The 27,505-nt window shown below is 30.6% G+C and overlaps 3 protein-coding genes across 4 annotated transcripts; 1 reads left to right on the forward strand and 2 right to left on the reverse strand.

Annotated features, from left to right (window-relative positions):
• Positions 1–1,376: 1,376 nt before the first annotated feature.
• On the reverse strand, positions 1,377–7,356 carry LOC108489396 (obg-like ATPase 1). Of its 2 annotated transcripts, XM_017793929.2 has the most exons (12): positions 7,067–7,353; positions 6,778–6,945; positions 6,349–6,472; positions 5,975–6,066; positions 5,389–5,487; positions 4,566–4,679; positions 4,341–4,405; positions 3,565–3,681; positions 3,327–3,402; positions 2,692–2,784; positions 2,314–2,364; positions 1,377–1,869 (listed from the first exon to the last, which is right to left on the reverse strand). In XM_017793929.2, the coding sequence occupies exons 1-12, from the start codon at positions 7,151–7,153 to the stop codon at positions 1,771–1,773; spliced, it is 1,185 nt and encodes a 394-aa protein (XP_017649418.1). In that variant the 5' UTR covers positions 7,154–7,353; the 3' UTR covers positions 1,377–1,770. The 2 variants fall into 2 exon arrangements, 1 of the variants encoding a protein (XP_017649418.1); XR_008272230.1 differs by lacking the exons at positions 1,377–1,869; positions 2,314–2,364 and having other exon boundaries at positions 2,707–2,784; positions 3,210–3,402; positions 7,067–7,356.
• A 1,171-nt stretch (positions 7,357–8,527) lies between these two features.
• LOC108489392 (chitinase-like protein 1) lies at positions 8,528–11,005 on the reverse strand. The gene is made up of 3 exons (XM_017793924.2): positions 10,377–11,005; positions 9,772–9,931; positions 8,528–9,238 (listed from the first exon to the last, which is right to left on the reverse strand). Exons 1-3 carry the CDS (start codon positions 10,771–10,773, stop codon positions 8,818–8,820), a joined length of 978 nt encoding a protein of 325 aa, XP_017649413.1. The 5' UTR covers positions 10,774–11,005; the 3' UTR covers positions 8,528–8,817.
• Positions 11,006–16,310: 5,305 nt separating this feature from the next.
• On the forward strand, positions 16,311–25,764 carry LOC108489066 (vacuolar protein sorting-associated protein 2 homolog 2). Its single transcript, XM_017793324.2, has 19 exons — positions 16,311–16,449; positions 16,535–16,594; positions 16,739–16,783; positions 17,129–17,214; positions 17,979–18,083; positions 18,170–18,241; positions 18,539–18,610; positions 18,899–18,979; positions 19,097–19,132; positions 19,243–19,304; positions 20,225–20,282; positions 21,612–21,633; positions 21,726–21,797; positions 22,619–22,732; positions 22,973–23,083; positions 23,541–23,653; positions 24,576–24,656; positions 24,782–24,835; positions 25,344–25,764. The coding sequence occupies exons 2-19, from the start codon at positions 16,558–16,560 to the stop codon at positions 25,383–25,385; spliced, it is 1,263 nt and encodes a 420-aa protein (XP_017648813.2). The 5' UTR covers positions 16,311–16,449; positions 16,535–16,557; the 3' UTR covers positions 25,386–25,764.
• Positions 25,765–27,505: the final 1,741 nt, after the last annotated feature.

The following is a 27,505-nucleotide window of genomic DNA, read 5'->3' on the forward strand; positions in this document are numbered from 1 at the left end:
AAAGACTATTTTTAACAATAAAATAAATAATTTTAACAAAAAGGCTAATTTAATCTTTGATATAATATATAAAAATTTATTTATTTATTTTTGAATTAAAGAGATAAAATTAGTATTAGTAGAAGTTTTACAGTTTTACCGTTGGGAAGGGAACATGTGGTGATGCAATATGGAATTGATGATGATGATGATGATGATGATGATGATGATCATAAGGACCACAATATGAGCACTTAGTCCCTCTCTATTTCAACTCCCAAGGATCAATGGGTTGGCCACTTCATAAAAAGGCAAAGCTAGTAAGGTCTAAGTCTTGGACTTCGGCTCGAATTGCCAAGTAGTCTTTTGGGCTAAAGTTAGATTCGATCCTGAATTTTGTTTTATTTTCTATTTTTATGTTAATTTAGATTCGATCCTGAATTTTGTTTTATTTTCTATTTTTTTATTTTAATTAAAAAAACATTTTATATTTTGATTTAAAATTGAAATACTATTTCTAAGTCAGCTTTTTTAAAATAAAGTATTTCTTAAAAGGGCATTTTCAAGAAAGCAAATGGGCTCAAATCAACTTTCCCACACTTTTATTGCTTCTTTTTATTGCCAATAGTTTTATTTAAATTATATTAACCATACCCAAAATGTTTATCCTTTATCCTATCCACCAATAAATATTATCAAGTGTCCAAAAGCACTTTACCCTATTAAATGTGAAATTCCAATAATATTTTTTAACAATTCTGCTCCTATTTTTTATATAATATCTAAAATTACTCATAATTCCTCTCAACTCATAAATAAAAAATAATACAAATTAAATTCACGTCTTATATTAACAACAATACCCATACTAATCAAACTAATATTCAACCGATAATTCAAATATTATTTCTAATACATCCTACATAATTATTTAAAATTGTGATAAATTAATTTTTAATAAATATTACATAATTATTTGAGTGTGGTTAATTATTACTCGCAAAATTATAAGTTATACTATTATTTGATAACTAAATAACTTTAATCAATTTAATATCCAAGTTTATTATTGATCTCAAATTACTATACAAATTTGAATATCCAATTTAATACCAAAATCTTTTCCAATTTGATACCTGAGTTTCTTTGTCCCGATTATCTAAATTTCGATACCTGATTTATTTTCCAATTAAATATCTAAGGTTTTTTTATGCTTTTTGTCAAACATTCATTGAGCAGTTTGGTCAAAGCACCAAACCGAAGATTAAAACCAAATTCAAGTATCAAATTGGAGAAAAAACCCACCTTGAAAACCAAATGGATTAAAGGAACAAAGGCAGGCATGAGCCATCATCCACATGGAAAAGCATAAACAACATCAAGAAATAGGCCTAATATTATTGGATAAAAACTGCTAATATAAATGCAATTAAGGGTCAAGATGTTAACAATCGGATTGCAACGTATACATAACTGATGGATGGGGAGTGTAAATGATATAGAATTTCTACAAAAAAAAAAAACAAAGCAAAATAGGTGCTGAAGAACCAAACATCTATCACTCAACATAATCCATCCTCCAATATTTGCGTATATATAATAATATGATGCTACAAATAAAAACTCAGATCAAAATAAAAATAGATGAACATACCCAATATCATATTCTGTCTTGGCTTTTGAGGGTGGTATCTAAGCAAAGAAACAGATGGGAGCAAAATGCGTACGGATTTGATAATCCAGGGATGTAAGTCCGAACCCAGCGCCATATCCCCACTCGAGAGTCTCATTTCACTTCTTCCCGCCTCCAGAAACATTGAACTTAAAGAATATTATGTCTCCGTCTTGGACCACATAAGTTTTCCCTTCCTGCCTATATTTTCCAGCAGCCTGATCAAAAGGGAAAATTATGAGAAACATGTGACAAGCAACATTTGATATACTAAACAAATGACAACATACAAACTTCGTACGTGAACTATGGACCATCATTCATAGCTCGAGATGAAATGAGCTTAAATCCTAAAATTGTGCAGTTCATCTTTGATCACATGTTTTGGCAAGTTAATCAAATTACCAGGGCAGGTCCATTAGCTTAATCACACTACAAGGTAAGAGAGCATGGCTTAAGCACATTGCAAGGCCTCACAACTTGAAATCTTGGATGTAAGCTTAAATCTTAAAAGTTCAGTTCATCTTTGATTACATGTTTTGGGAAGTTAATTCCTTTACCCCCTTAAATAATTAGTAATTACTTTTATTCTGAATTTTTGACTGACATTTTGGGACTACACTTGGAAAAGCTAAGAGAAAACCATTCATAAATATGCCAACCTTGACAGCTGACTCACTGCCAAGCTCCTTCAGATCTTCAAATTTCATGACCTGAACAACATCAAGAAATCAAAGTCACTAACAGAAACTTCATATATATGTGTTATTGTAGAAGCTAGTAAAAAGTAAAATACATACGTAAAAACAAATAGTGTCCTTTCAGTTATGTTTAAACTCAAATGGTAGAATAACTGCACTCAAATGAATTCTGAGCACATGAAGGAAGTTCAGGAAACGGGGAAACAACAGCTTCAGCTTAGAGATTTGAAAAGTATAATGACTGTCATAGATCATTACAGAAGATAATGCCAGAGAAAACTTAAAATTATCTTTCAAGGTTTAATATAATGTGACAGAAAGTCGTGATCCAAGACCAACCTCAGCACATATAAATCCTCTCTCAAAATCAGTATGAATGGCTCCTGCAGCTTGAGGAGCCTTGGATTGCCGTCTAATTTGCCAGCATTTAACCTTCAAAAGACAAAAAGCAAATCAGATTGTACAGCAATTAACCCAAAGTCAAATAAGCTAAACTACAAGATCCACTTTAGAGGAGAGCTTTAAAACTTGCAATGGTATGGACCTTCGAGGGAATTCAATGTAATGAACTATTATTGCAAGCAGCTTTGAAAATCAAAAGGCGTTATCCTAATGTTCAGATACCATGCTTATCAAAAGAAAGTTTGTTGGCAAAATAACAAATCCAGAGGACAACCTTGCATAAGGCAAGAAAAAGGTATAGAAAATCAATGTAATGATCTTAGATCATATTTATAAGAATTGAATACTCTTAAGATCCTTCAAATAACACATTAATATATAAAGACAACCACCAACAAGTGTTGGGTGCAATGGCAAGACATACTGCACTGCTAAGAGGAGAATGGGGTTCGAACCTTGGAGATGACATTGTTGAGAGGGACAGCAACGAACCCCAAACATGGATCGTAAAACAGACATGAAAAGTATCAAAAATAAGGATTTAAAGACAAGCAAGCATTAAAAATAAATACCTCATCTGGTCCTGCTGTGAAGAAATATATGAGATTAATTGCAGAGAAACCAGTCTTGATGATCTTTGGAAGAGCACTGTAACAAAAAGAAATACTCAGCATCATACATTCACAACACAAATATATATATCAGATAAAACATCAGGGCACAGAAGAATATCTGACCATGAGACTTAGACATCTCAAATGAAAAACACTTTAAACCTCATAATAAAGAAGATATCCATTTTCAACTAACCTTTGCACCTTGTTTTCCTCACAATACTTTGCAGCATCTGCAGGCTCCATATCAGCAAGGTTTCTCTCAAACACACCACTGAAAGGAATGATAGGTTCACCACCGTGTTCTTGCACCCTATAAAAGATAAAAACAATACTCATTCCAATTGGAAACAAAAATTATACTCTTTTATAAGTATGACAAATGTAAAAGCAAAAAGATATGTCAACAGCAAATAACCAAAAGCTGCTTAAACCCCATTTAACCCTCTTGCACTAAATATACCTTTTCTAACACCCAAACAAATCTAAGAGCCGCAGCATTATTAAAAGCTTATGTTACTACACTTGTTATACTTGAGCTTATTTTGGGGTTCTATGGTTCACACCTGCAAATATCGTGGTGATAATTTTTAAGTAGGTTTTAAATTATAAATTACAGAGATTATGGACTATTACTTTTGAGATTTCTCCCTCTATTCCTCTCTGGTTGTCTCTCCCTATCTTCTACTTTTTCTATTAATTTTCTCTGTTTCGTCCAATCTCTCTAATTTTTGGTTTAATCTCTAGCTTCTCCTCTTTTCTCCTTCAGCCCTGCCCCAGTAAAAGCCAATATTGGAATAAAGCTCAGGGGCATGGATTTTCAAGACAAAAACAGATAGAAGTGAATACGCGTTAACTCAAAACACAAATAAAATTACAGAGGTTGGTTTGACCTTCATCTCAATGTTTTTTAGGGCATTATGCGAACCCCAACCTCCAAGACACACACACACAGAGAGGAAGAGAATATACCAAGCATGAATCTTTGGTAAGAACTTGTTCTTTTTCCTTTGGTAATCTCTCTCGGTCATGTTAACCTGCAGGTTGAATACAATCCGGAAACAATGAAAGATGAAAGAAACTACTTCCTTTAAACGAGTAACATTATCAGAACAAGCAGCTATAACATACAAATTGGTTAGGTATTACACAATATAACAATAAGAAATTGAGAAGTAAAATAGAAGGAACACCGACCAAATAAACAACCGGCTTGGCACTAAGCAATTGAAAAGTATTCAATATCTCAATATCAGCTGCTTTCCAGTCCCCAAGGCGAACATCTTTTTCATCTGCAAGCCATGCCTTAACCTGTAATATAACAAGCAACATCATTTTTTGGCATTTGTATAGCCCACCCCATAAACAAATTTAGCTCAATAGCATAAGCTCATAAAGAATAAACCTGATAATCTGATTAAATGAATCCTTGACTATGCTAAACTAGTCCTTAAAAATTACAATAAAAAATATAAATTAGATAAACATAGACTTATATATGGTGACTGCTTGTCTTTAACAGTGACATTTGACCACCACCAAAGTCATGGTCTTCAGGATTTGAACTGATGATTTTAAATCAGTCTTAGGTGTTTAATTTTAGCAACATCTTTTAGGTTGTGGGCATAAGACTATGAACCATAAGGTGAGGCACTGGCAACAACTTCTGGGTCTTGGTCTCCAGTGGTCTTAAGTTCTGGAGTCAAAAGTCGTTGCTAAAAGTAGGAACTCTTAGATCAAAGCACCACCATAAAGACAGAACAGAAGCGGGCTTCCTAGATTTTGCACATAACAAAAAAGACTAAAGTTGGAAAATTAGATAAAACCACAAAAAATCAATATCGAAGTCCCTAGACTAAACTCTAAAGGGCTGCCAACTAGAAGAATCATGAAACAAATCTCCTCTATTTACAGCACATTAGCAGCAACAACAGAACAGAGCCAATGAACAAGACCCACAGAAAATGAAAGAGATAATGAAAAATGCAACAAAAGTAAAAGATCGCGTTCAAAACCCTACCCTTTCACACAATTCATGCTCTACTTTTAATTGCTTGTCATTACTCCTCTTCATGCTCTTTTCAATATCCTCTATCTTCCTTTCCATAAATTCGATATCCTAGAAAAAATGAAATTAGAATAAGTAATCAGAAAGGTCCTGTTAGGTTCTTCAATGTTAAAGTAGAATAAAAAATATTATCAAAGCGATAAGGAAATTCATAATGAATCAACAGCAGGATTACAAGTGTAACAAGCTGAAAATAGTATACCGAATGAGATCTTTTAGATGGTGCCACAATTTAAATTTCAAATATGTATATAGCTAAATTTCTTCAACTATTAAAACCACCAAAAATATAATGAATAAGGAGATGACAAATATTAGGAATACAAAAAAATCCAAACAAAGCCATGTGCATACAACAAGTGCACGAACATACATGTCTACATGTATTAATCTTTTTAATTCAAATTTCATTTTCAAGCTTATTAAATGTGTTACCTAATCTTCCAACTCCAAATGAAAAAGCAGACTATTTGAATTGTATTATAGAAATCAGAGTTCCAAATACCTATTGCAAGAACATAAGAATTCAAGAACAAACCTTTAACCTTAACTCTGCACTAATAGTCTCTAAATCCCTTACAGGATCCACAGAGTCATCCACATGGATGATGTCTGAATCTTCAAATGCACCTATAACATTGAGTGGAAAAATAAGATTCCAAAGAGTTCTTACAACAAAAGCACAGTAGTAAAAACTATCAAATCAAAAATGGTTTTAGATAACCTCAAAACAGTACCAACAGAAACCTTTTGATAACTTTTAACAAGCCTTCTGTCGTACATTTAAAATTTATATTCAACAAGGTAGTGATAGACTTAAAACCTTACGCTGCATATTAAGCAAAAGCTACAATTTTTAACAGAAAAGCATAAAATAGATATATTTCCAGCTCAAAAGACTAGGTATCTTACGTAAAACATGAAAAATGCCATCAACTGCACGAATGTGAGACAAGAAGTTGTTGCCCAATCCTTGCCCTTCATGAGCACCCCTAACCAGTCCAGCTATATCATGAATTTCTAGGAAAGCTGAAACCTGTTGCATCGAACATCTCAAAGTTTTAAGAGGAAACAAGCTAAGAAAATAATAATGAGTGTACAATCTACCTTTTAGATTAAAAATGGTTAACACACTAAAAAAGCCCCTGAACGATTTCACTTGAGTAAGCCCCTACACTTGAATTGCACCCAAACAAGCCTTCATTTCAAATGAAAGGCTAATTACAGTAAACAATGAAGGTTCAGGACTTATATGGATATAATAAAAACATAGCGGCTTAAGTGCAATTAATGCTAATTACATGCAAAGACAATCAGAACAAAGCAGAAAACAGATCACACCTCACTTTTGGGCTTGAACAATTGGCAAAGCCATTCGAATCGCTCATCAGGGACATTAACTCGGGCTTCATTAGGCTCGATTGTACAAAAAGGGAAGTTCTCAGCTGGTATTGAAAGCTTAGTGAGCGTGTTGAAAAGAGTAGACTTCCCAACATTAGGCAGTCCCACCTGCAAATGAACGAAAAAGAGATTCAAAAGAGGAAAAACTTTAGCTTCGAGAAGTGAAATGAAATGAAATATATATATATATATATATATATATAGGAACAAGTTGAAAGAAGAAAGTTACGATTCCGATCTTGAGATGAGAAGAGAATCGGCCGAGGATGGGCCTCTCCGCTGGTGCTTCCTTGGATTTAGCTGCTTTGGGAGGCATTGCTTTAGGGTTTCGCGCAGAGCTGAGGGAGTAACAGTGTGCTGAGGTGATTATTTTTATTTTTTGGGGAAAGGAGGCTAGTTCCACCAGGAAAACTCTTTTATACTCGGCTCAAACCCTAGTACTCAGTGATCGAGTAGAGTCGAGTTTCCAAGCCAAGTTCCAGGCTCAAGTTAGATCCAACTTTTTATTTTTAAGTTGTAGCACAATTTGAGATATTTATTCATTTTTTATATTTAAAAGTTTATATATATTCAAATTCCAATTCCATAATTAAGTTTGGTAAATAATTTATATTATAAAATAGTAAGATATATATATTAAAAATGCAAAGTTTCATAAGGATAATAACTTATTCGATTCAATATTATTAACTTTGAATTTAATTCACCAATAATTTAAGTTTAGTTTTATAGTTATTGAATTGAGTTTAAATTTTTTCAAATTAAACTCAAATAATATACAAATATCTATATCTTATTTATATCATTAAACTAAAATTAAAGTCAAAATTTAAAGTTTGAACTTAAATCTAATTAGATAAAATTATCTAAATTTACTTGATTAAGTTTGTAAAATTAATTTAATTTATATGTTCGATATTAGATTTTTTTTGTTTATAATGTAAGTTTAAATTTGAATTAATTTTTATATAAATTTAAAAAATTAGTTAAGTTCATGAGTTAAATATTTAAATTTATCAATTAAACAATAATCGAGCGAAATTTAAGTTTTTATTTTTTCAACCCTAAATCGATTAGCTTACATAAGAGTGTCTTGTCAAAGCACACATTTAAATGTCAAACAATACTTTATTTTATTACAAGAAAGCCCCCAAAAAATAGTTAATAATCTTATTTTTAAGGCTTTTTTTTACTTTTTCAGGAGTTTGATTTTGTTTTTCAATTTTAGAAGATTATAAAAAATTTATAGAACCTAAAATAAAATAAAGAGTAAAATACACTTAAAGTTATTAAATTATTAATAAATTTATATTTTAATCTTTTAATTTTAAAATATTACAAAATATCATTGAATTACAACCTAAACTTACTAATTTCGACTCATCATGCATTGATTTCTAATCGAATTATTTTCAATTTGTTGATTCAGCAATTTTTCCATAGAACACCTCATACTAAACACAAGTTATGGATTATCTCAAGATCAAACCAAGTTGTTTTCACTCTCTATTTTTTGTAAAATACTTATTTCCAACACGAGTGCATGAAAATAAAAATAATTAATATAAAATCTAATAATATTAATACACACAAAAATCCAAATAACAGGCCTAAAAAAAGAATATTCGTTTGAGAGAGAGAGAGGGAGAAGTAGCAACTTCCATAATAGCAAATAATTTTAGGAGACAAATTGAATAAAAATGGTGGTTCAATACATACAATTTTATATGAATGTCGTGGACAGCACAACAAGCATCAAATATATCAAAATCTACAAGCACACGAAATGCAAATAATAAAGACCACCTAACAGCAACAAATCAAACGTATATAACTATATATAATATCATGAAATTGATGGGCCCTTTTCTCACACCGACATAGACCATGATTTTACAACAACCTAATCGCCCAGCTCTCTTATTAAATTACCCTTCATTGACAACTACATTTTAACAATGAAATTGGCTGAACCAAAGATTAGGAAGCACTGGCAGCAGGTGGAGCTGGGGTTGGGTTGAATGCTTTCTGCTCGGCACAGCTTAGCTCCTCGTGTGGCCCTGCTTCCTCTCGCCCGACACCTAGTAAGTCAAGGTAATGAAGGTAATGGGAGATGATGATGTTCATGGGATCAATATCGCCTTGCCCGCAAGTGTAATCTCCGTAGAGAACATTCATGGTGGAGCCAAAAGTAGGACCCCGTTTTTCCTCTGTGTCGTTCTTGGTTGGTTTCCAGTTGCCCACGAAAATGTCGTGTGCTGAAGGTTGGTTCTTCTTGATTGGGGTCATCCACCTCCAGATGGCGGCCTGGAAAGCAATAGTTGCGTTCTGCTCGAGATACTCAGGGTGGTGCAACAAATCAACTTTTATACCATCGCCAGCAGCTCCATAGTTGTAGTTCCTACAATCGTAAAGCCACTAGTAGTACTCAGTGGTCAAAAACTACTAATACAACTACAAATCAACTCAAACACCTAGCACAAACATCCTATGTTATACACAGAGATGCACACACACACACACACATACATATGCATCCTACAAGTTTCCCAAAAGATGCACGTAAACTTGAACAGACACATAGGTCATTGATCCAAAAACAAAAGGCACAGATGAACTTGAACAGACACATTCCTACTATGTTACGTGGACTCAGTATGAGTGTCAAACACGGATATACAACCAACAGGGATAAGCTGAAGTTTCTCCAAGATTCCTATGTTTTTGGAGAGTTATCGGAGGAACATATCTTATATCCATATCTAGAGATATACAATGGAGCCAGACATCGTTATTTCAAGAAAGATTGAATCGTTTAATCAGAATAGTTACTCGAACAGGCAATTCAAAACTTAATCAGTGACAATGACAAAGTGCAGATGAAAAAATTTGAATAAACGTTTCAATCCTAACCAGAAAAGGTACTATACGAACCAGTAAATTGGCAAAGCACCACGGCCATAGTATTGAGCTCCAGGGGCACATGGATACATGTATTTGTAGTAATCATCACAGTAATCCTGGCTAGGACTCATTTCTCTCTTGAAGCAAAGACCCCATGCCAACGGTCCTCCGTCTATGACACCATCTCCACCTGAAAAATCATTTAGCACCATTAAAAAATCTGCACAGTTGCTCAACTAACAATAAACTATTATTGATAAACATCAAAGATCATCGCTCACCCAGTGCGTTAAACCAAGATGTTTATTGCATTTCATCTGAAAATCGAGCATAGACCATGAAACTTCAAAACATCCTTAAACATCGAAAATCAAAACATGCCTCGAGATCTTAGTTATTTTTAAAAATGTTTGGTTTCATTCAAGCAATTTATCAAACACCTAAAAGGACTGCGATCTGAAAGGAAGTAATTTGCCCCAGAATGTAGAGCTTGTAATATTCAACAAATTACTTGAACAGGAGACTTTCAATACCAATTTATAAGCTTCAACGATTGGGGATCTCGCTAAATATGCAGTCAATTTCAAAATTAAACAGAATCAATACTAATAAAAAGAACAATAATAAGAACTCACAAGATGTCTTGGCGCCGACATGTGCAAGAAAAGCCGCTACTTCCTTCATTTGCATATGCTTACCACCAGTAGTCCCAAAACCCAAAGGCTCATAAATGGAAGCAGCCAAAATAAAAGAATGGTAATCCCAAAATCCAACAGCATGAGCCACCGGCGAATTCCTTTTAGCAAACAGGTCCTCAAATTGATAAACCTGGAAGACATCTGAAACCGTTTGGTTGCAACAATATTTCGACCAGTAGGAACATTCCCATCCTTGTATACACTGCTTCTCACCCTTATGTTTCCTGACTCGAATCTTCTTATCATCATCACCATCAGCATCAACCAGTAAAGCGAGATTCACAAGCAAAGCCACTGTGAGAACCAAAGCAGTGGCTTTCTTGAAGTCAGCCATTGTTGTTGTCGCTTAGAGCTGAAGAAAAATAAATGGTTTTTTTTCAGCTGATTTTCGTTTAGGGTTAATGGGGGAATTGATGGAGCTTGTTTTTAAGGAAAGGGGAAATGAAATGGAAAGGTGTTAGATCGAAGGTCTATTTCATGGTGTTCTATAAGCCAGTGGTGTGTTTTTGAGCAAGGGTTAAATATCGAACATGTTTGGAATGATCTGACGGTGGATATGGGATTAGATGTTCGAGCTTTAGGTAATACCAGGCTGGATTTTGGAGGAAAGAAGCTAATGAAGAGTGGCCCCCACCAAATGCTCCACCGACAGCCGCGGGAATAAGAAAATTAATTAAAATTATTAAAATAAAAAGGATAAATATATTAATAGTCATTCAACTATAATTTTTTTCCTTTTATCATGTAACTATGAAAAGTAATAACTTGATCATCCAATTATTCAATTAGCTTTTTAGACCACTTTGTAACTTATTATAATTGAGTGGACAAAAAAGAAAAAAATAATAATTAGATGACCTCTACAGTAGTTTACCCATTAAATTTATTAAAATAAAAATAAGTAAATGTGTGGGTTTTCACTGTTTTGACTTCAATTTACTTGTCACTTCCAACGTAACTGTTTTGCCTTGGACGTAGAAATTGGTAAACCGGCTAGCCGGGTTATTTTTGTCTAATTTTCAGGGTGATTCCGGTTGGTTTCAGTTTAAATTTTAATTTTTTAATTTTAAATAAAAATTTGGTTGGATTTTTATTTTCTAATTTTAGGTTTTGAATTTCATTTTAATAATTAGAAAATTATTTTTTAAATTATTCAAACAAAATAAATTATCACTACCTTTCTTACAAAATAATTATATACTAGTAGAAAATCCTGATTAAATATAACTTGAACAAATAATGTTATTTAAAATAGAGAATATTCTACTAGTTTTATTAGAGAGGAGGTGGGTGGCGCACCCTAGTAAATGATAGTAGTGTGGCAACCTCTCTCTCTTATTATAAGAGGATTTAGATTTTTTCTGTATTTGGTCCAATTATATATATTTTTTGAATTTTTAATTTAACACTTTATAATATAATTTAATCTAATACTTGGTTTTATTTCTCAATATAAATATAATGACTAAATAATTTAAATCTATTTTAAACTTCAATCATTCAATTATAATTAATTAAATAATAATTAAAAACCCTAAATTAATCTTCAAGTCATTTCTATTCTCAATGAAAAACTCATTTCTCCAATTTTATCATTTCCATTCATTTATGTTCATTTAATTTTATATTAAATTTATTTATGGTTTCAACGAGCTAGCGAAAAGTTTGATTAGACATATATAACTAGGGCTCAAATAAATTATAATTAAGTTTCAATTTTTCACCTATTAATTATAAATTTGTTTAGTCAAAGTAATTCCATTATAGCATTGTGACTAAGCTCTCTCAAGTTATATATCATTGTGAGAGCTAAACAATAAATGCTCGTAAATGATCTTATCATAAGTGTGTTACTCTCATGGAACATCGTTAATCTTATTGGGATAAATTCGTTCTCCCAATATGATTATATTTTATCTCATGTAGTTACATATTCATTTGTGAAAAGTCAATTACTATCAAATAATAATCAAGTCGTGTATCACGAAGACAAGTGACATGCGGTCAAGTTTACTTTTCATCTATCATGTAATGCCGATAAAAATATATCATTTACCCTTTAGTCGAACTATGAATTCCATTATTGTAAATGATGTTACTGCATAAGTCGTATACCTAATGCACCAACTTTCGGTTCATTATCTATTTAAACTTGAACTTTTATTTATATTAAAGTATATGAGTCATACATACAAATTTTATCACTCACTCGATATTAAGGTGTACCACACTATGAATGTCGTAAGTGAAATAAATCCATAAACGGATTTAGGATCTATTCTACTTAGGTATTGTCCGATGTACTATCAATCCAGTCAATCACATTTTTGTCTCTATCTTACGAGGGTCATTTGCTCTAATGCTCAAGAGAAAACATCTCTCAATTTGCACTTGGTAGATAACATATTAGTTTTTGAATCGATTTGCTTATTTCCGATTAGACTAATAACATGTTTAGGTTTATTTACTAATACAAATTGTCTTTCTGTATTACGATTTGACCACAGAACATCACTTAGTACTAGTTAAACGTTAGATAATCAGTGAGCCAATATTTGCTTCAATTTTGTTTTGCATGTAAAAATATTAATGATAATATATAAAGGGTATTAATATAATAATAAATTTTTTATTAAACCAATTTGTTTGAAAATTACAAGTATATTTAGACAAAAATGCTACAATAAGGGGACTAGATCCCAATATAAACTTTTTATCTTATAGTGGGACCACATACATTAAATCAAATAAAATTGTGAGCAATTTTGAAAACGGTAAACTTCACCCTTAATAGCTAAAAATATGGGTAAGTTTTCGTTTTTGTCACTTAACTAAAAAAAGTCAATTACTAAACTAGTCAAAAGTTTTATTAAGTCATCATGCCGTTAAGTTATTTAAAAAAAAAGATTCACCAGCGAGTTCTAAGCGACAATTCAATGATCGGCATAATAGATTAGTACCCATTGACAATTTTAAGAACATACATTCGATCCAAGTTAATTTGGCAATCAACGTCAAAGATCAAAGAAAAAAGTTGTTTGACTTTTGGTTTGCAAATTCGTGACATCCAAAGTTGTTCCATAAAAAAATATCGAACTATAAAAGAGAAAGGAAAGAGAGTTTTCAATTGGTGCATACAGTGCGAACAGATAAAGCCATATAACATCGATTGTAACAACCCAATAACTTAGATGAAAATTTTTGAATAGTTCAGTGACCAAATGAAAAAACTTACCCATAATTTAGTGATTAGTGATGTAGTTTACCCTTTTGAAAAGCCACTTATTGTGATGAAATTTGAACTACTCAAATCTCCTATTAAGATTACTTGTAAGATTCAAACAAATGATCATTACCAACTAAAGTTATGCTTTAACCATCAAGGTTAATCTTCAACTCTAATTTACACGAACGAGTAAATAACATATAAATATCAATAAAAATATTTTTAAAATTAAATATTTTAATTAATAATAAAATCAAATATATTAAATTTAAGTACGTTAAAAAACTTTTATCAAAATTATATATTATTTAATATCTTATTCTCTTGAAGTAGAAAATAATTTTCTTTTAAAACAAAAGATGATAAATATTTGAAAAATGTTTTAGAAAATTTCAAAATGAAATATAATGCTATTGAAAAAGAAAAGGAAAAGAAATTGTTTTGAAAATGAAACTTGAATGGTTGAGCAAATAAAATGAATTTATTTTAAAGATATATAAAAGAAATAAAGTGTGAATAATTTTAGAGATCTCTACTTTAAATAGTAAATACTAAAGTTTGGGTATTAAAAAGATATATTGTAAAATTTAGCTCTTAATATTTATATTTTTCTCAATTTGATTATTATTATTAAATTAGACCTTTAACCTTTTAATAAGAGTCAAAATTTACTATTAACATTTTAAAAAGAGTTGAAATGATGTTTTTTTAATGAACTCTAACTAAAATGTTAAAATTTTAAACACGACAACCTGCATGATTATCCATATATACTCCATGCTAATTTATTTGAATTTTATGAAATTTTTATATGTTTAATTTGATATTTTTATTTTATAAATTTTAAATTATGTGTTGATGTAATATATAAGATAAATGGTTTTATGTTAGCATGACATGTACATGGATTGCCATGCGAGTTATCAAGCCAATAATATTAAAATTAATATTTTAATCATCATTTCTGTTAAAAATAATTTGACTTTTTTTAAAAAGGATAGAGGCTAAAAAGGTCAAATTTTAAAAAATAAATATTAAGGACTAAATTTAATATTATACCTAAAAAAAAGGAAACAAAGAGACAGAGAGAGCGCAATGCACCAAGTTTGAAGACCGCTAAGTATAAAACAAGTTTGATAGGTTAAAATATGTTTATAAATTTCAACATTTTTCTTTATAAATTCTAGTATAATAAATTTCGAGATTTAATTAAATGTCTAAAATTTTAAATATTATTATTCTATTTAAAAAATTAGTGTGATTATTGATATTAATAATAATATTTGTATCAAAATTTGAGATTACTGCAATAATACAATCATATTAACTTTAAAAGCAAACCATTCTAAATCAACAAGGATAATACATAATAGCAGAATTTGGTAAGGATAAAACAAGTTTAAATAGTTATAATTTTGAGATATAATCCATATAATTTAAAAATAAAAAATATATCTTGGACTTAAAAAATTAAATTAATTGTTGTTATCATTAATATTTTTAATTTTGAACGTCTCAAAATTTGATACAAAAATTTCATACAATTATACTAATTTTAAAACTAAATCATATTATTTAAAAATAAAATAAAATAAAATAAATCATTATAAATAATATCCCTTTGTAACCATATCTATAATAAGTAAAATTGAAAAAAAACCCTAAACATAACAACCATTTAACTAAAAATTTAAAAGTATAATGATTTTTTAGCCTCTAACTTAAAAGAAATAATCACATTAGCCCTTTATTTAATATATATATTTTTATTTTTTAACTATTAAATTTGCATTTTGGTCAAATAATATCAAAATGAATGGAAAAATTAATATTTTTAACTTCGCTAATGTGGCATACACATGAATTACTACATGGATGACACATCAACATTTAATCAAATTTAAAATTTTTAAATTTTTAAAAATAATTAAAAAGTAAAAAAATATATTTTTAAATATTTTAAAAATTAATTGAATGTTGACATGTCATTCACGTGTATCTATCATCAAAATTAACAAATATTAAAATTTCCATTTATTTTGGGTGATTTGATAAAAAAAAACAAGTTCAATGGCTAAAAGGGGCGGAAAATTAAATGGAGGGTTAAAATGATATTTTATTATAAAGTTGGAGGACCAAAAAAGTTATTATGCCAATTTTAAATAAAAATAGTTTTGAAATTTTTAAATAAAATTGAAATATAAAATTATAGGGTAAACTACACTTAGAGACGTTAAATTATTAGTAAATTTATGTTTTAGTCACTCAACTTCAAAAAAATTACAAAATAGTTATTGAATTATTCAAAAGTTTTTATTTAAATTATTAGGCTATTAAAATAAGTGTTGTATGGCCTTCTTTGTTTGCATTGCCTACACCTATCGACTTGGATATAAAGTATATTCTTCTACTTGTTAATTGGTATTGATCTACTGTACTCATTGTTGAATCATCATTTGATTTAGTGATTTAAATGAAAAATTTTAAATAATTTAATGATTATTTTATAATTTTTTGAAATTAAGTGACTAAAATATAAATTTACTAATAATTTAATAAAAGGAGTTTACCCAAAATTATAATATCACTAATATCAATGAATTATAAAAATATTAGAAAAAGACGAAGCCTAGTAACGGCTAGTTTGTGGTGCGAGGCCACTATAAGGCGTACCGTTGGAGAGTATAAGAGGCGCACCGCATTGGCACGCTCCTTGAAGCCGAAGACATTTTCACGCGCTCACACTGCTCTTGCGTCTCTTATTTCCATTCAAAGGGGTTTGAAGTGATTTCCTCGCAGAATATACATTTCTTCTTTTTTTGCTCTCACATAGCTATTGGTTTCTTAGGGTTTTTGTTTGTTTTTGAAGGATAAACCAGTGAAGTTAATCTCATGTTGAAGATCTTCAAGAAGAAAACATCTCCCAAAGGTATTTTAGATTTGATTCCATCGTGCTCTCTTTTTTCTTTTTCCTGCATTTTGTGGTCGTTCTCTAATTGCTCACTTCCTCTGCTAGTTCTGTTTTACTGTGTGTTTTTTTTCATTATTTTTATTTATTTATTTGTAATTCCAGATGCTTTGCGGACGAGCAAGAGAGAAATGGCGGTTGCAACACGAGGTATGTGTTTTTTTTTTTTTTAATTTCTATATGGACTTCACATAAAATCTTTGTTGCTGGCGCTTTTTCATTTCTCCTAAATTATACGAATCGGACATCTGTGTTCTGAAACATATTTGATTTGAATGAGTGATTATGATTCTCGAAATGTAAGGAAAAATGCTTACCTGAAAGTTGAATTCTTAGATTTTGGATTGAAGTTTGTTCATTCTTCTGTTGGAGCTGAAGTTTTATGTGGAATCATAAGTTTGGCAATTCTAAAATAGAATCGTATGTTTACTTTGATGTTTTAAACTGTTTTCCTTTGTTCTAGATTGCTCTAATGACTTGCCTGTTCCTTTTTAGGCGTTGAACGGGAGATTGCGTCTCTTCAACTGGAGGAAAAAAAATTGGTGGCAGAGATTAAGAAGACGGCCAAAACTGGAAATGAGGCAAGTTTAATTCTGGATTGGTTCGAAGAAATGAGCTGTAGTAGTGTAATTTAGTTGAAAAGGGGAAATAAGTTTAATCAATGAAGTTTAAGGTTGTTTATATTTTCGAATTTTAACTTAAGGTTACTTTAACATTGGTAATGAAGTTGTAAAATTCAATGGTTGTTTCAAACCTAGATGATTCTTCTGATTATTCATGTGAGGCATGGACATAAGAACGATACCTTTTAGTTCAATGAGCATGGCATAAGAACCAGCTTATTCTATGATTTATAACATTTAAAATGCTCAAGTTTTGGGTGTAAACCTTTTGACTGTGTTTATGATGATAACCAATCGAATTAGCTTTATGTCATCAAATTCTGTCATTTGCTATGTATGAGGTGCATCTGTTAGTTATTTGCAACTTTTGGGGCTGAAACATTTTGCATTATGACTATGTTAAAGTTGCACAAGTGGGTTAAAATTTACATACCGAGGCTTTTCATATAAAACAAGTTGCAAATTGATAAAAATATTTACGTACAGCTAAATGCACACCTTATCATTACTAGAAGCAGAAATTTAAATATTGCCATTTTGTAATGTCAAATGTTAAAAGATCCATAAACAGCTCACCATATGTTTACGGAAGTTGTTTGTATGTTAAGATGATTTGTTGTAATTCAAGAACTCTGCCACTGGTGTTTGCTCAATTAATTCCCTTAATTCCCCAAACACTCAGCTTATTCCTTTGTATTTAATCTCCCATATGTGTTTCTCAGGCTGCTACGAGAATTTTAGCTCGCCAACTTGTACGACTGCGTCAACAGATAACTAATTTGCAGGGGAGTCGTGCCCAAATTAGAGGTGTCGCAACTCATACACAGGTTGAGTTTCTACAATAAATCATTGGTTCTTGGGGTGATTAAAGTTTGTACGCCAGTACCTCATATTTCATTTTATGTGTTCACAGGCATTATATGCCAGTACCTCGATTTCTACTGGAATGAAAGGAGCAACTAAGGCAATGGTGGCAATGAACAAGGTAGGTACTTAAAACCTTGCTTTGGTAAATGTTTTACGATGTTTTTTTATCAACCGTGAAGTCCTTTTGAAACAAAAAATCGTGTTGATTTTTGGATCGGAAGCTTTTTAGCTTGGCTCTAGTGACAGAAGTTTTGGAAATAAGGAATCAATGAATTTATTGGCACAGAAGATTATATTCTGGAAAGCATTATACTTCCATGTTTTGTTTTGCAGTACGACTTATCGCAGCTTCTTCTTACTCTTTGGGGCTAGATTGTTCTCATATTTGACAATTTCATTTTCTGTCCTTTTGCAGCAAATGGCTCCCGCAAAGCAAGCAAAAGTAATAAAAGAGTTCCAAAAGCAGTCGGCACAAATGGATATGACGGTACTCTTCTTTTTTTCTTGGGATAGTTTTTAGATTCTCTCTTCATACAGTCTTTAGCCTTGAGAACATACCTAGAAAGTGATGCAGTGTAGACTAACACATGACGGAGTCTTGTGAACATGACGTTGAGTGCTGACAATTAATTAAGATCAATTCACTTTGTCCTCAGTGCAAGGATACATTCTTGGTTCAAACGGAGATCTTTGCAAGAGAAACTTAGAGCTTGGATCAGCTTGTGCGAGAGTGTTTTATGTTCTAGTAATGGTTGTTTGGATGTATATTTTACAGATAGAGATGATGTCGGAAGCTATTGATGAAACTTTAGATAAAGATGAGGCCGAAGAGGAAACGGAAGAGCTCACCAACCAGGTGAGATATTTTATTTACTGATATATATTTGTTTTAATTTCTTTTTTTGTTTCATTGCCATTGTTCCCATTAAGTTTTTCCCCTACTACTCTAATTTATAAGCTTTTAACTGATCAGGTGCTTGATGAGATTGGTGTGGATATTGCTTCTCAGGTTGGATTCTTGAAATTGACCTTACAAAAAAATTTCTGTAACATGTTCCGTTTTTCTAATTACGAGAGATGTGTCAATAAAGGCTTAACCTTGTCCCATTTTTTTAACAGTTATCTTCAGCTCCAAAGGGTCGGATTGCATCAAAGAATGCTGCTCCCCCAGTTAATGTCAAGTATGTATGAGTTTTCTCGAGCAAAAGCTTCATAATTCAAAATTTTTTGTCTGCGTCTGTTAATTGAACTTTCCTTGATCATTCACAAAGTACTCTACAAACAACCATGTGATGTTTGGTAGAGTACGAGACTCTTAGTTCTAATGATTAGGGTCTGATCCCTGACAACTTCATATCACTGTATATTCCACTCCCACTAACCCCCCAGCCTACATCCCCAATGCTTTCTTTTGATACCTAGGAGCTGATTATTGAACTAAAGGTATTACCTGAAATTGATGTTTCTTAAAACTGTTAATTCAAATTTTATGGTCAAATTATATAGAATGTACTGTACTCTGCATTTTTGTCTTATTTAGTCCTTTTGTTATAATTTGATCATTTCTAGTATTTCTAGTATGGCATTATCTGAAACTGATATTTTTAAAACTGTTTTATGAAAATCCAATAAGCATGAAAGATGGACTACTTAAATTTTTAGGTCAAAATATATAGGTCTTATACTGTGCATTTTTTGTGACTTTAGTTCTACAATAATTTGGTCACGTGTTTTTTAAAAACTTATGATGTTGTCTTTGGCATTTTTGGTACAATTTGATGAATAATTATACATTTTCGCCTTTTGATAGTTTTTTTCTTTTAATGTGTGAAAAAATTGTATACAAAATATTAGTCTCATCATCACAAGAAAAAAAAATAAGCCATCAAATTATCTGCTCAAGATTGAAAAGTAAAAGAACTAGAAATGATCATTATAGTGGAGAGACAGAATTTGACAAAAACTTTATGTTTTACTTTGTTTTTCGAAAGTGTTGTGTATGGTGAGAGTATGTTACTTCACCTTCACACAAATCCTCTAGAAACATTCACGTTGGGTACACACCCAAGCTTTGACAAATCTTGTTGGTGACTTGGTGCAGGTCCGAGCCTACTACTGATGTTGATGATCTTGAGAAAAGATTGGCATCTCTACGACGACTTTGATGACAAAAAGAAGGGAAATATGTAAATGATATGAAGTACAAAACAAATTCTATATATATAATATATTCATGAAGGACATAGCTGAAATTATATATATGTTAGATAATGACCCGATACCTTATAATTTCCTTAGATTGATGATTTATTTGCTATTTTTATAGTAGTCGTTTTATTTTAAATTTTGCTCGATTTTTATTTCTATAGATAGCTCCATTTCTATTTGCTTTTCTTTTTCTTTTCTCAATTGGATGCATTTTTTTGAACCAATTTGATATTTAATTTAAATAAATTAAAATGGTATTTGAGCTATTTCAATTTAATATTTAGGTACTTTTCCTAAATATTTATTGCAATTGTCTGACATCAAATTGATTATTGAAATTGAACTAATATATTAAATTGGGACAAAAGAAATACCAAATTAAAAATTAATGTCAGGTACCAAATTAAATATATAAATATTGATATATATTTTAATTTTTACTTTTGATATTGATTAGTCATTTAAGTTTTTTAGTTATAAGTACAATTAGGATTAATAATAAATAATATTAGGATTAATAATAAATAATATACATTTAAATAATTATTATTATAATTAATCATTATAAAAGACGAGTATAATTTAAAAATATAAAACATAAAATTGGATAGAGTTCACTTCAATTAAAATGGAATCGAATTGAGAACTATATATGATATTTACGCATGGTTAGACTCGAATAAAATTTTTAAGATATGTGTATTATTAAATTCAAATTTAATAATTTAGTTACTTAAATAAAAAAATTAAATAATTCAATGACCTTAAATGAAAATCTTTAAAATAATTTAATGATTATTTTAAAATTTTAAAGTTAAATCTTGTAATGCACCCAAACTTTTATTAAATCTAAATTTATTTCTATTTAAATAAAAATTAAATGTGTAACTTATTACTTTTTTTTTACAATAATATTTTATTTCTAAATTAATCAAATAATTTTAAAAATATAACAGTAATTTTTCTTTTCAAAACCGAGTTGAAGGTCCTGCTGAACATTTATTACAAATCAGCCAAATGGGTTAACAAGAAATTCTTTTCGTAAGAAACCAAATTTCAACGAAATCTCCTGATCCAAACAAACCCAAACTTTATTTATTAAAAAGAAAAATAATAAAGAAAAGTAAGCAAGAAAGAAAAAAAAAGAAGAAACTCGCTCTTCTAGTTTGACCCGAATTCACGTAATTACGGGATTCCTAATTTACGCCGATCTCATCGTATTTGGAAAAATCACAGCTTACAATTTTCGTTTTTAATACCGTTATTATATTTGTTGTATTCAAATTCCACGTCTTCTTAAAGGTAAAATGAACTTCCATTTTTTTGTTTTGTTTTCCAAAGGAAAAAATACTTGTTTTTTTACGATTTTGTTGGGGGTTTAATTTGCTTGACAGGAGCTTTGGATCTCAATTCGATTGCTTCCCGAAGAATTCGAATAATTTCGTCGTTGAAGGAAGGGAAATCGGGTATTTCTTTAACATTCTTTTGGGTTTTAATTTCGATCTATCAATGTTCATTGTTAGTATTTTTTTTTCGGATTAGAGTTATCGTATATGAAAATTCAAATTTCTCTTTGTAAATTAGATTTCAAGTTTAAATTAGCTAGGGATTTTAGAAAAAAAGAGGAGGATTAATTAATTCTGCTGAGATGTTGCTAGATATATGATTCAAAGGGCTTTGTTTTAACGGAAAAAGATGCTTTAAATGATTACTTTACACCATGTTGCTAGATATCTGATTTCAATTTTCATGCTTCTTTTTTTTCCTCAGAATTTGGTATTTGGAATCCTTTATCTTGGTTTTTATTTTATTGTGAATGTTAACGCATATGATTTTAGTGCATGTAATACTTAAAGAGAGAGAATTCTCATTAAGTAACTTATAAATGCAGCTATGTTGATTGGCTCACAAGTATGCCCAATTTTTTCCATGCTGTTCTCATTTATTTGGAGATCATTTCCCGTACCTGTGTCTGAATATGTCCAAAAATTAGAAATCGGATCAACATAGAATGCTAGTTGTTAACACGTCTTGCAGTCAGGTTTTTTTATTACTATTAGAATTTTTTCTTGACTAGTAATTTCAGTGATTTTGAATGTTTGGGAGGATGTTAACCTCTCAAGGTCCTGTTGGTTCATAGAGACTGAGTTGGGTTAATGTATGAGATTTTGCTACCCTCTGCTTTAAATTGAATCTCAAAACCAGTATTACCAAATTTAAATGGATATTGATGTTATAATGGGGTTTTAGAGAGGTATCTTTTCATGGTTCTTTTCAATGATTGCAGATATGCAGAGCCAGATAGTTTGCAGTGGGTGTAGGAGCAATCTTCTTTATCCTAGAGGAGCTACAAATGTTTGCTGTGCATTATGCAATACAATTACACAAGTCCCTCTCCCTGGTACACTTCATTTTTTAGTCTTGTTGATTGCAAATATAAAACCGTGCATCAATTTTCCAAAGTTGTGAGCAGTTATTAGTTTTCAGTATCTTTGGCATGATTAGCTGAAATTCTTCATAAAGTTGGTAAAAGTTTCTTATGTTTGTACTTCTTTGTGGCATTATTTAAATATGTAAATGAGCTAAATATCCAATAAGAGTCTTATGGCTTGGTAACCCATGTTTTAAATTAACCCTGCAGGGATGGATATGGGTCAACTCATATGTGGAGGTTGTCGAACATTGCTAATGTATGCACGTGGAGGAACAAGTGTGAGATGTTCTTGCTGTCACACCCTTAACCTTGCACCAGGTATACTAAATTGACTCTCTGCATGTAACGTCAGGAACTGCTGAATTGTTACTATTTTTGGACTTCAAGTCAAACTTCATGCTTTTGATTGAGTATTTGTTTCTTTCTTCAACTTTTTCTGCTCTGTAAACAAGTTTTAGGGAGTGTGGTTCAGTTTTCAAGAGCCAAAATGCATTCCTTGTGGATATCTTTTGTTACTGTTGTATTCCTATTTTGACATCTCTTTTTTTAGTAGCAGTCTGAGCTACTTTGACTGGTCAAAGATCTTCATATACTTCTAAACTTTGTCTTCTTTGATTCCTCATGGTTTTTTATTGGATTTCCAGGTTGTCTTGGTACTGCTAGTAGTTTATTCTATATGTTACATGTTCATTTCTTCTTCCTCTCTTTCAGTTTAGTTGTTTCTAGATTGTTTTCTGACTTCTTTCTTTCTTGGATCATATGACCATGAAAAAAGCACCCAACCAGATAGCTCATATCAATTGCGGGCACTGCCGGACAACATTAATGTATCCATATGGAGCTCCATCTGTCAAATGTGCTATCTGTCAATATGTTACTAATGTTGGTGTAAGTATGATTGAATTGATTAAACTTTTTATTAGCACATTTATTATCAGCATGCGGAATATCTTCAGAATTAGTTGAGATTTTGAGATTTACTTATAGGTCCGTATTAATTCCTAATTTGCTTGATAGTAATCATTCTTTCTCTTCTTATCTTATTACTTATTTTCTGATTTACAAAGTCATATGATGCAAGTTTCAGTTTTTCATGATCTTTAAAATTCTTTAGCAATATTTCTGTATGTATTTGCAATGATAAACAAAAATAATCATTTTTTATTGTTTTGGGTCTTCTGTCAGCCTATTTTGTCTCTTTCTGAGTGAATTTGGCTTTGGGGTGTACCTCTCGGACTTGGTTTTACTCCCCCGCTTCTTGAGTGATTACTCTTGTTGATCTCTCTTCTAGACCCTCCTCTGTGCGATCACCATTGCAATTGATAGTCGAATCTCTGAGTAGTGATTGATAAATGCAAGTCTTGATCAGTTTTAGTGGGCTTTTTATCTATGGTCCTTTACTTCTCAAATATGCAAAATTTTCTCCATCATAACCGAATTAGGAATTAGTTCTTAAAAACCTATGTTCCTACAACTTTGCATCTTGCTTGAAGTACCTGTGTTCTGCACATATTCCAACATTGTATAGGGATATGATCCTCCAAATACATGAAAAAACATGGAAAAAATTGAATATACTCATATCCGACACTCGTATCTGAGTAACATAGTTATAATCTGTTTGCTAAGCTATATTTTGAACATAATAGTTCCTTGTACTGTAAATCTGCCTAGCACTATTCTCTATTACGTTCATGAAATTAATATTTTCAAGCAGCATTATGGGATATACAGTGTATGTATTTTTGTCTATGGTGATAATCTATTTGGAGGTTTACCTATCCCTCACTCCATATTTCTCATCTTTCAGACGGGCAATGCAAGGGCTCCATTTTGCGTTAACCGACCTAATCAAATAGCTTCTGCAGGGACCATGCCATCTACTTCAACAGTAAGTTTCCGTAGTTAGTTTTTGTTTTTGTTCTTGTTCTTTTTATTACAAGAAAGTGTAGATGGTTGAGTTAATAAACTTCTTACCTAATCTAACCCTTTTGCATTCTATGCTGGAATTCACAGAGCCAAACAGTTGTGGTTGAGAATCCCATGTCAGTCGATGAGAGTGGAAAATTGGTAAATATAGTTATAATTATGGTAAAAGTACCATGGAGGCCCTTGCACTAGTAGTCAGATTGTATTATGCCCGTTCTACTAAAAAAGAAAATAGGCAAATTAGTTCTTGTAGATTAGATTAAAGAGCAAATTGGTCTTTTTGTTAAAAAATTTCATCCAATTATATTGTTAAAAGCTGGTCCATGTACATCAACATAAGGTACTTGTGGCATGCCACATGTCAGTTTCTGGTTATTCCGTTAGCTACACCGGTTTTTAACAATACAAATGAATGAAATTTTTAATAGAAAGAAACAATTTGCTCTTTGATTTAACATACAGTGACTAATTTACTCATTTTTTGAGTAGATGAGGTAAAATGCAATCGGACTCCTAGTACATGGGCCCCCATAGTACTTTTACCTTTATTTACATATCTTTAATATGTTGTGCTTTCATTTTCTTGAGCTTTGGTATATATAAGCTGAAAATTGTGTGGGGCTGATTTATTTTTGATATCAACTCTCAGGTGAGCAACGTCGTGGTCGGCATAACAACAGATAAAAAATGATCCAAAAGGAATTTTGAGTTTGATTACTCCATTTATTTGAGCACGACGCAAACAAACAACATACATTTATTTTGATTGCCTGGAAATTGGTTTGTGTATAATATATATAGTACGAGTATAGCATGTTGGAAATGGAGAGGCATGAACATTTAATTTAGGGAAAATGTGATGTATATTTTTGTGTATGAGAAAGATGGAGAGTACAATGTTAAAAAAAACCGGATCGGTATTCGACCGTCATGTCCGGTTTTATAATCCATGGGAGAGTGTCATTTTACATGTGGATTTTTGGAAGTGAAAATGTTTGATGCGTATTTAGATTAATGTTAAAAACCGAACTGGAGTTTGACCGGTTGGTTGATTTGGTCCGGTTTATAAATCATGAGAGAGTATTATATGGATTTGCAAAGGTGAAATAATGTAGGGTTATTGAGTATAAGGTTTATTTCATTTTAAGGGTTTTATCCTTTAAATTTTATAATAAAGCAACTTATTAGTCTAATTTGTTGCTAATTTTAGTCTTATTTTGTTTTAATTCCTTTAAGAAATAGTTTCTTAGTTAATACGATCACACATATTAACATTCCCTTTTCTGATATACAATATGCAAAGACCACAATTTTAAGTACAATTATGGATATATAGTCAGAGTAATTAAAACTAAATATAACTTAATAAAATTCACATGTAATAGTAGAGAGATACACATATTATTCAACAATTTAACTCTTTATTATTCAATATACTTATAACAAAAAGAGCGGCTCGAAATAGATGAGACTGGGGGAGACAAGTATAGGATGAAGTACAACACAAGCAAAACCAAAAGACAAAATCGTGGTTGGTTAGTTGTGTTTGCCGGTTTCTGTTAATACTGCGTGCGGTTTGTAATTTTATTACTATTCTTTATTTATTTTATCCAACACTTGCTTTTTTTTTAATTGTTTTTTCATATTAACCTAAATTAATTTGGGAGACTTATTTTACGAAGAGTAATATTTAATTCAGATTCGGATAAAAATAAAATGAAATTCTAAAAGATTTACGGATTTAAATTTGAATAATTTAAAAATATATATGTTTGACTCATTGATATTTCTAAGTTCAACTCGTAACCTAATAATATGAGTTTTATAGTTAAAAAATTTATGGTTTTGCCTATTTTTATACTTTTTAGATTTTTAAAATTTAGTCCTTTTACTTTTAATTTGATGAAATTAACTTTTGTTAAATGTGATTATCGTTATCAATTATATTTTAATTTTTAAATTAGAACTTTAGATATTAAAATATTATATTTTTAAATACAACAAAAAATTTAATAGCGTCATTAATTGGATTGGACTATTATTTGATATATCAACGATATGATTTTTTTACTCTACGAGTGTTTATTTTCAAATCAAACAAATAGAGGGATTAAATTTTGATAATAAAAGTAGAAGGATGAAAATAAAAATTCAAAGAGTATAAGAATTAAGAGAAAAGTAAACCTTAAAGAAGAGAGAAATAAGTCAAGCTTGTAATCTCAGGCAGGTATTTTACTTTTTAGTATTATTATATTAAAAAGAAAATTCTTTAGTTATTTTATTATTAATTATTCACTTTATTTTATTTTGGCTTAATATATTGATTTTTCCCTAAACTTGTCAACTTTTCTCACTTTAGTTTCTAAATTTTTTTTTAAATCATATTAATCTCTAAAGTTGACAACTATTAACGACATTAATTCATGGAAATCGAGCTTCATATAAAGAAAATGAAAACCCATAAAAGGCTAGTTTAAAAAAGAAATCTATATATTATTTTCTGGCTTTCTGTTCACTATATACAAGGCGATACATTTTTTTCTAGGCTTTTGATTAGACATTTGCGATCATACTTTTCTATTTTAGTGTTCTTCACATATTTTCAGACAAAAAAAAAAATTGAACGTTGATTTACAAATATTTGAAGATGAAATTGTTGTTGGTAAGTGCTCGAAACTTTGGGCTAAAAACTAACCTCCTCTTAGTGAAGAGATGAGTGAGTAGCTAATTAGAGGGAATTGATTCTCTAGACTTGTAGATGAGTGACAAAAAAAATGAGTCAAAAGATCAACAATAACTAGAAGACGATGG

The sequence above is a fragment of the Gossypium arboreum genome, chromosome 10 (assembly GCF_025698485.1).
Source record: "Gossypium arboreum isolate Shixiya-1 chromosome 10, ASM2569848v2, whole genome shotgun sequence".
NCBI classification, from domain to species: domain Eukaryota; kingdom Viridiplantae; phylum Streptophyta; class Magnoliopsida; order Malvales; family Malvaceae; genus Gossypium; species Gossypium arboreum.